This window comes from Nicotiana tabacum, chromosome 10 (genome assembly GCF_000715075.1).
Source record: "Nicotiana tabacum cultivar K326 chromosome 10, ASM71507v2, whole genome shotgun sequence".
Classification (NCBI taxonomy): domain Eukaryota; kingdom Viridiplantae; phylum Streptophyta; class Magnoliopsida; order Solanales; family Solanaceae; genus Nicotiana; species Nicotiana tabacum.
In genome coordinates this window covers 86,708,738-86,725,587 of record NC_134089.1, presented here as the reverse complement: position 1 = coordinate 86,725,587, position 16,850 = coordinate 86,708,738, and the positions used below count along the sequence as shown (strand labels likewise).

The following is a 16,850-nucleotide window of genomic DNA, read 5'->3' as shown; positions in this document are numbered from 1 at the left end:
ATCAAAATGATAAAAGAATATGTTTAATTGTACTATGTAAAAATCATTTTAGTTTGTTGAATTTGGGACGAGAAGAATGGTGAAGCATCAGCCTCATTTTGCTGGTTACTGAAATTCTAACTTCTATCAGGAAAAAACGTGTGTGAACGAAAATGTAAGAATTGGTCGAATGTCGTTTAGAGACGAGACTTTGTAGAAAACGACAGCCATAATTTAGCAAAAGCTTCAAGTGGATGTCTGTTGGTTTTGGTTCTCTTCTACTTCAGTTCAACTTTCACAGCTCATAGAAAATTAATCGGGTGCTAATTAGTCGAGGTAAGAGGCCAACACGTTGTTAGTCAATTGCTGCCTTTTGGGCAATAAAGAGGTGGCAAAGCAATAAAAAGTCAAATCACTATTTTCCTTTTCGATTATGCACTTCTATTGTTGTTGTTATAATATACTCGACTTCTAGCATAATATATTGGAGTTTCAGTATAATATACTGGTCCAGCATAATATGTTGGAAGTTCATACACAGGTACACCAATTCCAGTATATTATGCTGGAACTTTCCGTGTGTTGGAGTTAAATATGCTCGAAGTTCATACACAAGTGCATTAATCTCCTGTATATTATGCTGGAACTTTCCGCGTTGCAACAAAATAGTGGCTATTTTCAATGACTTTGCAAACGCTAACTATTTTTTAATTATTAGTCCGAAAATTGGCTAGCCGTGTTATTGTTCAGGAATTGTTGGTATTAGAAAGATTTGGTGGTCGTTGCATATGATCAAACTAAAATGTATACTCAAGAGTGATTAGATATAAAAGCTTAACTTGTACGCATTAACTAAAGATTGCATATAAGAACTCACATACTCCTTAAAAATTAAAATGCATGTAATCCAACAATTCTGAATATGGTAAAATCAGGATATCTACCCCTCAAATTCGAGTAACAATTAAATTTGTATTGAGGTCTTAAAGATACGTGATTTAGTCAAATACTAATTGATAACTAAAAAGTCAAACGTATAAATTAAAGAAGTAAGCTGAATCAAATCAGTGTGCACGCAAGTTTCGACCTCGAGCTAAGGTGGCCTCGAGGTAGGTCAGTAAGAACAATAAAATAAGAATAGTAAAGTTAAAGACAATTCTGATGAGTAATGAACAAGAAAGTAAGAACGTATATTTTTTTGCCAATGATTGATGATTTTACAAATGAATGGGCTCCTATTTGTATAATAGGGGAGTCCTTTACAAGATACATTACAATTTTTAGAAGGGAATCTTATTGGGACAACTGTCTAACCGCCTAGTACAAATCCGTACAAACTCGTATAAATCCATTTCGGAATTTACGCCGTAATTTTAGGGACATTGCGGGAATCTTGCTCTTTCTGTTACAAACCCATAACGACATCATCTCGGGGTTGGTCATACTTGACCTCGGTGTTCATTGCGCACTTCGATTTTCGAGCCTTGTACTCCGTCATCGGGCTCGAGCTTGGTCCATTCTAAACTCGGGCTCAAAGCGACTCTTCGAGCCCGTGAAATCGGGCATACCTGATTTTGACTCTATACAGATAGTCCCCACATTTCTTAGAAAAAATAGATAAGAAACATTTTGATCCTCGAACATCCGATGCCTTGATCGTGACGTCCACTTCATGACGTCAGCGACAAAAGTGATTGAAAGGTCGTGTCTGCATAGTTCCCAAGGTCATTAATTGAAAGCGACTGATGGTCGGCCATTGGCTTTCCCAAATCGTTGAAGCGGCCACTATAAATAGGTCAATTCCACAATTTTTACAATCTTTACTTCTCAAACTTTTCCCAAAATCTCACTAGGTTCTTCATCTTCTCTGATTTCATCCTTTCTTAAATTTGTTCTTGTTGCAGCATCAACTTCTTCTCTTCTTTTAAGTTTCTCAACAGCAATAGCTAAAACATCTAAAACCGTTCCTCAGAAAGAAAAATCCTCCTCCTCATCGCAGTTGGCCGGTGGTAGAACGACGGTGCCACCTCGTATCGAGGAATGCATTCTTGGGCCATACAAGCTATCTTCCGATTTCAAAATCGATAAGCCTCCATCAGTTCCAGGCCGGTGCGAGCCTATGTCCCGATACATCTGCTCGATATCTGAAGCCGATCTCAAGCAGGTGAAAGAGGACTGCAATTGGGAGAACAAGAAAGTGGTGATTCTTTCCCTAGAGGAGGACATCACTACTCATGTGAAAGGATACCTAAGTATGTGTACCTACCCTTTCATACTGGGTCCTGTAGATCCGGTCACTAGGTCCTGTAGATCCAGTTATTCTCGAAATCTGTCACCAGTATCGGGTGACCCTTGGCCAGATCTACCCCTCTTTTTGGCGCATCGTCAATTTGCTCAGGTACTTCTCGTGCAAGGTCAAGGGGATGTCTTTTACACTCGACCACCTGATTAGGCTATACAGCCCTCGCCTCTATCGAGGTGGTTTGATAAATCTCCAACATCGATCCTTGAAGGCGCTATTCTCTAGTATCGATGAGGACAAGTACCGAGGATGGATGAGCTGGTTTGTCTGAATCAAGACATCCGACTTAATTCATGTCGAAAGGATGCCATTCCCCCAGGAATGGAACATAAAACGTAAGTACAACCCTTTCGATGATGTTTATTACTCTACCTTCCCTATTCTTCTTCGATCTAATTCCTTTTCGATGGTACAACTTCCCTTTAGTTTCCTGGTGCGATTCCGGACCTTGCAGGTTGGGTTCGATAACTGGCCTCCACTTTTTCACACGCAGAACACTGTTAGCATGATTTGGCCAATGGTCGGTGGGAAGCTAAAAATCATGGTAAGTTCCCTTGTTCATATGTTAACATTTCTCTGTAAAATACTTACTTTCCCCTTACGTAGGCCCCGGAGACACTGTTATGAGGTCGCCTCCGCCCGGTGAAGGGGAAATCCCAAAGCCAACCAAGGAGAAGAAAAGGAAATGGGCTTCGCCAACAAGTTCCCCGAAGCCCATGAAAAATAAGGCTCGAAAGCCTAGGGCCGATCCTGCAGCCCTATCTGCAGAAGCGATCCAGCACCTTTAGGATGACGAGGAAGAGGGAGAAGATATCGACTGCCTGTTGGTAGCTCGGAAGAGGGGGAGCACTGAAGCTTCGAAGGCCGCCGAACCGGCGGTGGCTGATGCGGTTCAATCTCGAACTGAGGAAATCTCGGAGGGGAGCTCGAGCAGAGTCCCCAAGCCATCGGGCGGTAAAAGCGCTCCTCGCCTTGGAGGACATCTGATGGGCGAGCCCGAAAAGCCTAATTCTGAGGCCCTCCAAAGAGAAAGTATATCCCAAGTGAATCACTTGGGATAATTAACATAAATGAATCCCCGCCTGGCCCTGTGTTTTCTGAAGGGCAGTTTCGAGATGCCCGGGCCATGAAGACTCCCGACGTGGGGACGACCCACGAAGGGAATGCTATTTTTGGGAATGTTTTGCAGGGGTCGAAGATGGCCCCGACCCGTATGCTTCGTTTATTTTCGACGAGGCTCAGCGTCTTGAGAAACAAGTAAGTTTCTGCCTTCACAATTATGTTCGTGCTTTATTCTCGTTTTTCTGAATCTGACTTTTTTTCTTTGTGTGAACGCTGTGATGCTCCACCGAGAAGCATTTTCTAAATATCGAGCCGAGCTTTCCCGTTGCGAGGCCAAAATCAAGAAGCTCGTGGAAGAGAGGGACAACCTCAAAATCCTCTATGTTCAAAAAGAGGAGGAGATCAGGGACCTACGAGCCGATCTGATGAAGGCTCATTAAGAACAGACTGAGCTCATTGAGCAGGTAATGAAACTTTTTGGGAGTTGGTTATATGTTTATTTGACTTAGTGACTAAGACTTCGACTTTGCAGGCCCAGCAGAAGGGTGAATTGGTGGAACAGCTTTGAGAGGAGATCAAGGCGAAAAAGGCTGAGACCCTGGGGTGGAAGTAGCATATGGATCATCTCGCCTCGGATAAAGACACGCTTCGTGCCCAACTGACTTCGATCGAACGCCAGCTTCAAAATGTAAAGGGGGAAAGCTTGGCCCGGAGCCAAAAGATTGAGGAGCTTGAAGCTAAATTAGACGCCGAACTTGCAAAGGCTAAATCTAAGGTAGAGGCGTTTGTGGCTTCCTATCGAGCTGACGCCGAGGCTGCCAACATTTGGGCATAGGAAATCTCTATCGCTGCAGAAGTCAAATTGTCGTGTGCTCTCGATCATGCCAGGCGACAATTACGGAGAAAGACTCTCGAGGAGGTGCATGCTCGTGGCTTCGACCTCTCAGCTGATATCGAGAATGCAAAAGCTTTAGAGGACGAGGCTGCCGCTTTACTCTCCATTGATGAATACTCTGCTAGTGGTTTCGAGAGCGAAGGAGATAAGGATGAAGTCCCCGAGGAGGAGGTTCCCGAAGATGCGACTCCCAAAGTAGACTAGGCCCTTAGGATTTTGTTTTTCAATTTTTGTGTAAGGCCCCTTGTGGGAATTGTAAATACCTTTTATGTATATAAAGAACTCATTTTCTTTCGTCTCCATATCCGATTTGTAGTAAAGTATGCTTCGTTTTCATTTTGTGAAATTTTTTGATGTTATAACTTCAATAATCGAGTGAGCACCAGCTCGGACGCAGAATAAAATAAACCCTTAGGTTTTTACTAATCAATGGTCAATTTTTGAACTTATAATAGAGTACCTCTTAAGGATTTTTGATGAATCCTCGAGCTATGTTTAAGTCGATTTGATGCAAGCTCGGAACGGTGGGACCCTTAGGTCTGAGTTGAGTGAGAACAAGATCCCGAACTCTAAATATTTTGGCCCTTAGGTTCTTTTAGGTTGGGCCGATATGGCCTTTGAAAGATAGCTATTATTTTCTCTTTTCGGCTTAAAAGACTTTGTAAAAATTTCTTTATGCCTTGGCATGAATTTTTTACTCATTAGGTTTTTTTAGGGTTTAGTGTCGATCAGAACCCTTTGTTTTTAGTGCCTTAGCACAAGTTTGTATTTGAATAATTCGATACCTCTTAAAGTTTTTCGAGGGCTCATTTTATCGAAGCCCTTTGGTTATTTTGCCAAGGGTAGCAGAGAATTTGAAGACCTGTTTTTATTGTGGAATTCAGACGTCTCCAGGCCGCGTTATTTTGGCCGTAGCCTTTAATATGGTCGTAGCCTTCGGGTGTGTCTCTTGGACTTGTTTCCCAATAACATTTCGAACTTGTTCGAGATGTTAGTCCTCGAGTATGATGAACTTGGCCTTTATGTCAAGGGATGCCTATTTGAGGTCTTACGAATTCGAGTTTAGACAACTCGAATGTGTTGATTGTCGATGACAGTCCTCGAGTATTTGAGGAGTATTTGTGTTTTGGCCCTTGCGCCATTTCTCATAGAATCGCAAGTATGGAGCTCGTATAGTAGCAAATTTCTTTGAGACACAAAGTGTTTGATATAGAAAGAATGCTTCTTTGAATAATTCATACATGCATACATATTTTTCCATCGGGACTCGACTATTCAATATAGACACGATTTATCCGACGGTTTGGCCCATTACACAGTTTTCCTATTGAGGCCCTCTTTGGTGTGAAGTATTGTTTTTTTGAAAATATAGCCTCTAAGGGTGATACCAACCCAGTATTCGAGGTTGATTGAAAAGAAGCCTTGGATACTGTTGAATTCTCCTTTGGTAGCACATAGTTGTTGCCTCATTAAAAACCTCGTCGGAAAAACACATTTGGGATAAAACCCGATCTAAGGGTAAAAAAGTGCAACGCCTGCTTTAAAACCTAAGGTCTTCGTGTAGAAGGGTGCCCTCGACGTCTTCGATCGAACATGTGCAATGAGTTAGTCTTAAATACAAATGGAAAAGAGGAGAAGGTCATACCTCAGCAATAATATCGTTTGAGCAGTGATACATTCCAATTGTTTGACAATTGTTCGCCTTCCATCGTGCCAAGTTTGTAAAATTCTTTTTTGATGACTCCGATGACTCGATATGGTCCTTCCCAATTCGAGCATAGATTCCCTTCATTCGGGTCTCGAGTATTGAGGGTGACTTTTCTTAGAACTAAGTCCCCGATTCTGAAGTGTTGAAGGTTGGTTCTTCTATTATAGTATCTTTCAATTTTTTGCTTCTGTGCAGCCATTCGAACAAGTGCAGCTTCTCGTTTTTCATCTAATAACTCGAGGCTAGTATTCATAGCCTTGTGATTTTATTCCTCCGTTGCATGCCGAAATCTGGCGCTAGGTTCCCCGATCTCAACTAGGATTAAGGCTTCAGAGCCATATACCAAGGAGATCGGGGTTGCCCCCGTGTTAGACTTTGATGTCGTTCAGTACGCCCAAAGGATCTCGGGTAGGACTTCTCTCCATTTCCCCTTAGCGTTACTCAACCTTTTCTTTAAGTTTTGGATAATAGTCTTGTTCGTAGATTCGGCTTGTCCATTTGCGCTCGGGTGATATGGCGTCGATAAGATCCTTTTTATTTTGTGTTCTTAGAGGAACTTTGTTACCTTGCTGCCGATGAATTGCTTGCCGTTATCGCATATGATTTCGGCAAGTATCCCGAATCGACACACGATGTGGTCCCAGATGAAGTCAATAACTTCTTTTTCTCTGACCTTCTCGAAGGCCTGTGCTTCCACCCATTTAGAAAAGTAGTCAGTCATAAACAAAATAAATTTAGCTTTACCTAGTGCCGTTGGCAGAGGGCTGACGATATCCATCCCCTATTTCATGAATGGCCACGGGAATAAGACTGAATGAAGTTCTTCTCCTAGCTGATGGATCATCGGTGCAAACCTTTAACATTTATCACATTTTCGAACAAACTCCTTAGTGTCTTTTCCATGCTATCCAAGTAATACCCCACTCTAATAATTTTGCGAATCAAAGACTCGGCGCCAGAGTGATTTCCACAAGTGCTTTTGTGGATCTCCCGTAGAACATAATCGGTGTCCCCCAGCGCTAAACATACCGCCAATGGTCTATCGAACGTCCTTTTGTATAATGTTCCATCTTCATCCAATGTGAACCTAGCAGCCTTGGTTCGTACAACCCTCGACTCTTTATGATTTGATGGGAGCTTTCCATTTTTATTCGATATACTTATTCCTCTAATCCCAAGTCAAACTTGTAGAATTTATCTTGGCATGACCCTCATCGACCATGGATCTCGATAACTGGACAACAGTCCCCGGGACAATATCATCTTCTTCAACTGATGACCCCCCAGTTCGCAAGTGCATCGGCCTCACTGTTTTGTTCTTAAGGTACATGGTCTAGAGTCCACTCCTTGAAGCGGTGCAAGGTTACCTGTAACTTGTCCAAATACCTCTGCATCCTATCCTCTCGAACTTCGAAGCTTTTGTTTACTTAGTTCACCACCAATAAAGAATCGCACTTGGCTTCAACTACTTCTGCCCCCGAGCTTTTAGCAAGCTCGAGACCTGCAATCATGGCCACATACTCGGCCTCATTATTAGTCAACCTAGAAGTTTTGATAGATTTTCTAATAGTGCTATCTGTAGGTGGCTTCAAAACAATGTCAAGCCCGGACCCTTTCACATTCGAGGCTCCGTCCGTGAAGAGGGTCCATACCCCCGATGATGTACCCGATTTTAGTAGAAGTTCCTTCTCCACTTCGGGTACGAGGGTTGGCGCAAAATTATCCACAAAGTCAGCTAAGATTTGAGACTTGATGGCCATTCGGGGTTGATATTCGATATCTTACCCGACAAGTTCGACGGTCTATTTGGCCAATCGTCCTGATAACTCGGGCTTGTGCAAAACATTTTGGAGAGGATAAGTGGTTAACACACATATGGGGTGACACTGGAAATATGGCTTTAATTTTCTAGATGCGCTTATTAATGCAAGTTCCAACTTCTCTAAGTGGGGATACCTATTTTCAGCATCTCTTAAGGTTCGACTTACGTAATAAACAAGAAACTGCGTACCTCGCTCTTCTTGAACTAGTACGCTACTTATTTCTATTTCGGACACAAAAAAGTATAAGTATAGCTTCTCATCTACCTTCGGAGTGTGGAGCAGAGGTGGGCTCAATAAGTATCGCTTCAATTCTTCCAATGCTCGTTGACATTTCGGGGTCCATGCGAAATTATTTTTCTTTTTGAGTAAGGAAAAGAACCTGTGGCTTCGATATGTCAACCTCAAAATGAATCGGCCTAAGGCAGTTATTCGTCCAGTTAGCCTTTGTACAACTTTCACACTATCTACGATGGTGATATCCCCGATTGCCTTAATCTTATCGAGGTTAATTTCAATTTCCCGATTTGATACCATGAAGCCGAGAAATTTGCCTGAGCCAACCCCGAAGGCACATTTTTCGGGGTTAAGTTTCATTCTATACTTCCTCAAGATTTTGAATGTTTCCTGCAAATGAGTCAAATGGTCCTCTGCATGCAGGGACTTAACTAACATATTGTCAATGTAAACTTCCATTGATTTACCTATCTGTTCCTCGAACATTTTGTTAACTAGGCGTTGGTATGTAGTTCCTATATTTTTTAGCCCAAAGGGCATTACATTGTAACAATAAGTTCCATATTTGGTGATAAACAAGGTCTTCTCCTGGTCTTCCGGGTTCATCTGAATTTGATCGTACCCAGAATAAGCGTCGAGAAAGGTAAGGATCTCGTGGCCAGCCGTGACATCGATCACATGATCAATGTTAGGCAGTGGAAAAGAGTCTTTAGGGCATGTCTTGTTCAGATCCTTGTAATCTACGCACATTCTAAGTTTGTTCATTTTTTAGGGACTACAACTACATTGGATAACCATTCGGGGTGCTTTACCTCCCGAATGGACCCTATTTTTAGTCACCTCATCTTTTATGAATCCATGATTTACCTCGGACTAGGGCATTCTTTTTTGATTCACCGGTTTAAATCTGGGGTCGAGGCTTAAGCGGTGTGTTGTTATTTTCGGTGGGATTCCTGTCATGTCTAAATGAGACCAAGAAAAACAATACATGTTATCGATAAGAAATTGAATGAGTTTTTTCCTGAGTTAGGGGGTTAGCCCCGTTCCCAGGTATACCTTTCACTCGGGCATGTACTCGATCAGTATGACATGTTCCAGCTCTTCGACCATTGACTTGGTTGTGTCTGATTCTTCGGGAATGATGAAAGTTGGAGGAGTAAGGAAATCCTCTTCTTCTTCTTCGATTACTTATTTCTTTTATTCGGTCGAGGCTGGGGACGGTGATTGCTATTTGGCTATCTGCTTATCTTTACCCGATTTTTCTGAAGTTGAAAGTGCTGATATTGGCGTCACCTCGTCGACTGCAAACATTTTTTTGCAGCGTGTTGTTCCCCGTAAATTGTTTTCACACCATCCATTGTCGGGAATTTCATCATTTGATGAAGGGTCGATGGTACTGCTCTCATGTTGTGGATCCATGGCCTCCCGAGTAGTGAATTATATCTCATATTGCCTTTGATCGATGACATGGAATTTTGTATCTTGGATGATCATGGCCACGTTCACTGGTAGGATTATCTCTCCCTTTGTTGTTTCACTTGCCATGTTGAAGCCGTTTAGGACTCGAGAGGCTGGCATAATTTGGTCCTGTAGGCCGAGCTGCTCTACAACCCTCGATCTGATTATGTTTGCTGAGCTACCTGGATCCACTGGAACACGTTTAACTTGAATTTTATTTAACAAAATAGAAATTACCAGGGTGTCGTTGTGCGGCTGAGAAATGCCCTCGCTTCTTCGTCGTTGAATGATAGGATGCCTTCGGGCATATAACTCCGAGTTCACTTTTCTCTGGTGATTGACACCTTAGTACGTTTGAATATAGGTCCTTGTGGAACATCGACCCCGCCAACGATCATATAAATTACATGTTGTGGTTCTTCTTGCTCATTCTTTCTATTGGCGTCTCTTTCTCTGAAGTGATTCTTAGCTCGATCACTGAGAAACTCCCGAAGATGGCCTTTGTTGACCAATCGAGCTACCTCCTCCCTCAGCTGTCTGCAGTCTTCGGTCCTATGGCCATGTGTACCATGATATTTACACATCAAGTTTAGGTTTCTCTGAGAAGGATCGGTTTGTATAGGCCTAGGCTACCTGGTGTCTTTGATCCTCTCGATAGCCGATACAATCCCTGATGCATCGACACTGAAATTATACTCCGATAACCGAGGTGCTTCTACGGGATCAATATGTTTATCAAAACCATTCTTACTCATAAGTACCTGAGAGTTTTGCCCTCGATTATTTCTTCAATCATTCCGAGGAGGATTGCGCCCCGAACCATTGCTTCTTCGACCTGCAATATATGGTTGATAGCGCTCTCTGTTCGACCTCTGTTCCCTGTCAGTATCTCTCGAGGATTTAACTGCCAATCTATTTGGATGAACTGAACCTGAGGGGGCTCCCAGATGGTCGTCCTCAACTCTGATCTTCGATTGATAACGATTATGCACATCTCCCCAAGTTACAACTGGATACTCAATCAGATTTTGCTTCAATTGTCGTGACGCTATCGAACTCTGTTCATTCAACCCCTGTGTGAAAGCTTGAACGGCCCAATCATCCGTAATTGGAGGTAACTCCATTCGCTCCATTTGAAATCGGGACACGAACTCCCTCAGTATTTCGTTATCCTTTTGTCTTATCTTGAAAACGCCCGATTTTCTCGTTGCAACTTTTATGGCCCCAATGTGCGCCTTCACAAAAGAATCAGCTAACATGGCAAATGAATCGATGGAGTTCGGTGGCAAGTTATGATACCAAATCATTGCTCCCTTTGATAGAGTTTCCCCAATTTTTTTCAATAAAACTGATTCGATCTCATCATTTTCTAAGTCATTCCCTTTTATCCTGCACATGTACGTAGTGATATGTTCATTAGGATCGGTGGTCCTGTTGTATTTAGGTATATCCGGCATACGAAACTTCTTTGGAATGGGCTTCTGGGCCGCACTCTGAGAAAAAGGTTTCTGCATGAACTTTTTTGAATCCAAGCCCTTTAAGATCGGGGGTCCCTCGACAATCTGATCAACTCGGGAGTTATATGTCTCCACTTTCTTGTCATTATCTTCAATATTTTTCTCTCCTGACTCGATTCTTTTTGTGAGCTCCTCGAGCATTTTCATAATCATGGGATCAGTCCCCCATCCATTACCGTTTGATCTTTTTGGCACTGGCTCAGTTCGATGAGCAATTTCTGGTTCGACCACACTTGGAGTTTTATGTTGACTTTGAAGCTAAACGATAGCAACCTGTTGAGCCTGTAACATCTCGAATATTACTTGGAGACTAACTTCCCCGTCTCCTGCACCCTGAGTTCCTTGGCCACTAGTTTGGCCTTCCCTGCGCACACTTCCTCCAGGATTCGCCCCTACGTCCGCGTTCAAAGCAACGTGTGAACTAACATCAACTGGATCGACAATCGGCACTTACCCAGGGTTAATCGGTGGCACACCGGCTCCTGGAGCAGCTACATTATCGTTTTCCCCGTGAAATCCAAGACCACCATCGCCGTGTACGGGTACGTTTTGTGAGTTTGACATGTTTTAACCTGAGAACAAAAATTATTGAGAAGAACAAGTGTGAAAATAATGTATGTTATTAGAATCAGTATTGAAACAATCACTATTATCCTTAGCCTCACGTTGGGTGCCAAACTGTTTACCCGTGAAATTCGAGTAACAATTAAATTTGTATTGAGGTCTTAAAGATACGTGATTTAGTCCAATACTAACTGATAACTAAGAAATCAAACGTATAAATTAAAGAAGTAAGCTGAATCAAACCAGTGTGCAAGCAAGTCTCGACCTCGAGTTAAGGTGGCCTCGAGGTAGATCAGTAAGAACAATAAAATAAGAACAGTAAAGTTAAAAGACAATTCTGATAAGTAATGAGCAAGAAAGTAAGAATGTATATTCTTTTGCCAATGATTGATGATTTTACAAATGAATGGGCTTCCCCTTATATAATAGGAGAGTCCTTTACAAGGTACATTTATATTTTTAGTAGGGAATCTCATTGGGACAACTGTCTAACCGCCTAGTACAAATTCGTACAAACCCGTACAAATCTATTCCGGAATTTACACCGTGATTTTAGGGACATTGCAGGAATCTTGTTCTTTCTGTTACAAACCCATAACGACATCATCTCGGGGTTGGTCATACTCGGCCTTGGTGCTTGTCGCATACTTCGTTTTTTGAGCCTTGTACTCCGTCATCGGGCTCGAGTTTGGTCCATCGGGCTCGAGCTTGGTTCATTCTGAACTCGGGCTCGAAACATCGCTTTGAGCCCGTGAAATAGGGCATACCTGATTTTGACTATATACACAGGATTCAAGTACATAAATACCATTAAAACAAATGTATATTCCATCTTAATATTATCATCATTTATAAAATAGCATATTAAGAAGACAAAATAGTTTCATCTTAGTTTAGTTTAAGTATTTAATATGAAAATGGAAAATGAGATTAAAAAAAGAAAAGAAAAAGATAACGCGTTCATTTAGGCCTCATTTGTTTTTTATGATTAAGACGTCTGAATCTGAATACACATCTGAATATCAAAATGTATATTAAGATTAAGCCATCTGAATCTGAATACACGTTTGAATATTAAGACGTGTTTTAAGATTTGATTATTAAATGATTAAGACTGTTTGTTTTTTAAACATCAGAATATATAGAATTTATCTTTATTTAAAAATTAATAAACATAAATTCAAATAAAATACTAATTAATATATTGGTAGTGGTGATGGCTAACGAAGGTGTTTGTAAGTGCTGACTTGAGGCGGTAGTTTATGGTGATTTTGATCGATGGCGGTAGTTCTGGATAGTAGCTAGTGGTGATTGGTAGCGATAGTGATTATGGTTGAGAATGGTGGTTGTGAGTGGTTGTGGTTGTGGTTGTGGTTGTGATTGAGAAATGTGATTGTGGGTGGTGGTAGTTTATAATGATGGACGGTGCGGCAATGATTATTGATGGTGATGGGGTGACTGGTAGTGGTAGTTGAGGTGGGTGAGTGTGTGGTTATGATCGAGGATGATGGTGGTGGTAGTGGTGGCGGCTATGGTTGAGGATGGTGGTGGTGGTGGTTGATAATGGTAGCCTCGACGGCAGTTAGCAATGAATATGGATGATATCATCTTAATGAAATTAAGTCTTTGTTATAGATCTTAATCATACAGACCTATTCAGACTCATGAAGTGGTTGTCAAATAAAAAAAGAAACACTTAGGGTTTGTTTGGTATGAAGGAAAGTTTTCCCATGTTTGGTTGATTTAAATGTTTTAGAAAACATTTTCTTCGTGAACTCATTTTCCTCCAATTGGAGGAAAATATTTTCCCTATCAAGAGAAGGGAAAATATTTTTCAAAACTCCTTCTCAACCTTCCCCACCTTATTCCCCATCCTCACCAACCTACCCCATACCTCACCCCACCCCAACCCCCGCCTACCCCTCCACCCCACACCCACCCTGAATAAAACTATTATTAAAAGTACTTTTTTTTTCATGTTATAGATAGATTTTTTTTCATTTCAACAAATGAATATTTTTTTTCATGATATATAAAAGTTTTTTTTTATTTTAACAAAAAAATACTTTCTTTTCATATAAAAAAAGTATTTTCTTTTATTTCAACAAAAAAATTATTTTATTTTCATGATGTAAAAAAAATATTGTTTTCACTTCAACAAAATGAGTATTTTCTTTTTATTATGTAGAAAAAGTATTTTCTTTTATATCTGTAAAATGAGTATTTTATTTTCATATTGTAGAAAGGGTACTTTCTTTTTTAACCCAAAAAAAGAGTACTTTCTTTTTAGTTATGGAACACAAATTTCAACCTTATTTTTGCGTAAAAAAATAAAGCAGCTCATTAGTTCTTTTGAGTTTGTGTGAAGTTTTAGAAGAATAATTATATTCTTGAAGACCAAACACACCCTTAATGATTATGATCTGAATGATTATGATTCAGACTTTAAAAACAAATACACTTAATGTCTGATATCTAAATAATTAAGATTCAGACCTCCGTGGAGTCCGCAAACAAATGAGGCCTTAGTTTCCGCGTGGAACGGCGCTAGCTGTAGATGCTCTACCCACTCCCTCCTTTTTCATTTTGATTTGATGATATATATTTAATAATTCGCTGTTAAACCCAAATTATATTTCTATTTTAAAAAATAATATACGTATCCACTATGAACATGTACATAATTAGCTGGCAAGAACATCGATAACATTTGTTCTTTCTATCTCTCTCTCTCTCAATTTGTTGGTTCCTCTCAAAGATCGTATCTTTCTGGGTTTTTGATCTTTCCCTTTTAATTTTAGCATATTGATTTGTTTTATTAGATCAGAATCAAAAGCTCATATTACAACCATGGAGTGGAGGCACTGTATTATTCTACTCTTTTCTTTCTCCATTTTAGCTGGTTTTGCAGCTTCAGCTTCTCTTTCAGATGGGATTTTTGTTAATGAAGCTTCAACTGGGAGGAATCTACTTCAGGCCAAGAAACGTAAGCTCTTTTTATTTTTTTTTATTTTTTTTATTTTATTGCCCCAAGATTTAGTTGATAATCATCATCATTAGGAGCCAAAATTGTGGGTATTTTAGATTTACACACCTCATTGGTTAAATTTTGTACCATCTCAATTAGTTTGACCAAAGATCTGTTAACTGAGTTTTATTCTTCAAGTATAATTATTGTTGATAATAAATTTACAGAAATAGCTTTTGGGTATTCTCATATTTCAGCTTAGTTTCTGTTTTTTTAGGATTCGGGTTTGTCATTTTCCCTTTGGTTTTGAGGGAAAGAATTCCTTTGCAGTTGATAACGGACAAGGTTCTTTATTGGTCCATTATTTTCTTGGTTATGCCGTTTTTTTTTCTTTTTTCTGGTGCTGATTTGTCTTGGTTGTGCTCTTTTAGTAAAGTTTTGTTTTAAACATTCTTGAATGCCTTCTAAAATAGGAAAGAAATTTTATAAAAAACTTGCAATTGTTGTTGTTTTTCTTTTAGAGTTGTTCAGGTTATTGCAAATATAAGGGCCAAACCAAACTTTTTAGGATTTTGAATCTTCAATTTAAGAAACTTCTGACTTTGAATTTCTAGTTCTGCTAAAAGTCCTTTTAGATGTTCTGTTCAAAGGTCAATAGGCAGTAGGATGTGATCCAATCTCCCATGTATTCTCGCACAATGGAGTTTTGTATAGCATCACATCATTTGATAGAGATGTTTTTTCAATTTGTGATACTCAGATTCGGATTAACCATTAAGGATTAATGTTTGTGTTCGATGATACTCTGTTTTGTGGGCTGTGGATCTTCTTGTACGCTTTAATCATCCAGTTGCCAGATGGTCGGAAAGTGAAGTAGATTTTTGAGTATTGCAACTTAGGTGTGTTTCCATGTGGTTGAAATATCATCTAGGACTGCCTGTTATTTGGGGTTAAAATAAGTAAAGATAGCTCATCGATAAGGTGATATAATGTGTATGGTGCTACTGCATATTTTTAGGTCATAAGTGGGGAAATGAGAAAAAGTATATTAACATTTAAGAATGAACTACAACTGTGACATGGTAGATTATCCTGATTCCTTTGGATACAAAACATGATTCTTGTGAGCAACTAGATTATGAAGGTTCAGTGCCTCAACTTCTCCTGACTTCCCACAATCCGCTTGTAATATGTTGTCGCGGGTGTCACTTATCCTGTTGCTGACTTAAAAGCGATATGATCATGCTTTCCAATGGCGGAAAACATTGTTGTGCCTTAAAGGGAGAAGTCCTAAACTTCTGTTAACCTGGAAGTTGATGCCCCTGGTTGCTTGATAACTTGTCTAGCTATTGACTGTTGTTAGATGCAGAATTTTGCATGTTTGTAACTCTCTGACAATCTCTTTGCTTAAAACTTTTATCTCAAGAGCTTGAAAAGCGCCTCTTAAGACTTGCTGAAGAATGATTTGCTTCCATGTTTTATGCAGCTTGTCCTATTAGCTTCGAGTTTCAGAACTACACAGTCATCACTAGCCAATGCAGAGGACCGCAATACCCAGCCAAACAATGTTGTGCTGCCCTTGTGCAGTTCGGCTGTCCATTTTCAGACTATTTGAATGATTTGTCAAATGATTGTGCCTCAACCATGTTCAGTTACATTAATCTCCACGGGAAGTACCCACCTGGTCTTTTCGCCAGTGAGTGCAAAGGTGACAAAAATGGGCTAGAATGCCCTGGATTAGCACCTTCAGAATCTGCCAATGCTAATAATAGTCACATGAGCTGTAGACTATCGCCAATGCTGATGATTGCAACAGCTCTTATGGGCTTGTTATTGTTGCTTCTCTGAAGATCCCTGAAGATTTTGTTGTAGTTTCTGTATTCTTTTTGTGTCAAATATTGTTTGAACTTTGGATCTTCTACCACGTGCCACGGTACCACTGATTAACGATAAAAAAAATGAAATTCATTCAAAGGCTCCTCTTGTAATTCTTTATATATTACAACAGCAGTTAATTGCTGATACTGTGTATTGAAAGAGGCTCTCCAGGGGTGGTGTTAAAGATTATTTCATTTTGTTGTATTTTCATATGGGCATTCTTAACTCTCCTTTTTTCTTCTTTTTTCCTTTTCTTGTTCAAATCCCGGCAGGCCGAGGGACAGGGCCGAAGGGAGAGCATGGTTGACGGGTTCGGACGAACCCAATAATTTTTACTTACACCATGAATTTGTATTAGAATATTCCCTAAATATGTATAACTGTTTAATTGTGAACTCAGTAACAAAACGAGCTATGGATTCAATCACAAGTTTAGAACCCATAAACTTCAAACTCTGCTGG

At 40.2% G+C, this 16,850-nt stretch overlaps 1 protein-coding gene across 1 annotated transcript; it reads left to right on the top strand.

The window, feature by feature from the left end:
• Positions 1 to 14,053: 14,053 nt before the first annotated feature.
• On the top strand, positions 14,054 to 16,598 carry LOC107768055 (GPI-anchored protein LLG1-like). Its single transcript, XM_016587166.2, has 2 exons — positions 14,054 to 14,528; positions 15,997 to 16,598. The coding sequence occupies exons 1-2, from the start codon at positions 14,393 to 14,395 to the stop codon at positions 16,356 to 16,358; spliced, it is 498 nt and encodes a 165-aa protein (XP_016442652.1). The 5' UTR covers positions 14,054 to 14,392; the 3' UTR covers positions 16,359 to 16,598.
• Positions 16,599 to 16,850: the final 252 nt, after the last annotated feature.

Bases quoted from the DNA above. Each gene is read 5' to 3' on its own strand.
- LOC107768055 (XM_016587166.2), top strand. From the start codon at position 14,393: ATGGAGTGGAGGCACTGTATTATTCTACTCTTTTCTTTCTCCATTTTA. The intron at 14,529-15,996 runs GTAAGCTCTTTT...TGTTTTATGCAG, and splicing joins TCTACTTCAGGCCAAGAAAC to CTTGTCCTATTAGCTTCGAG.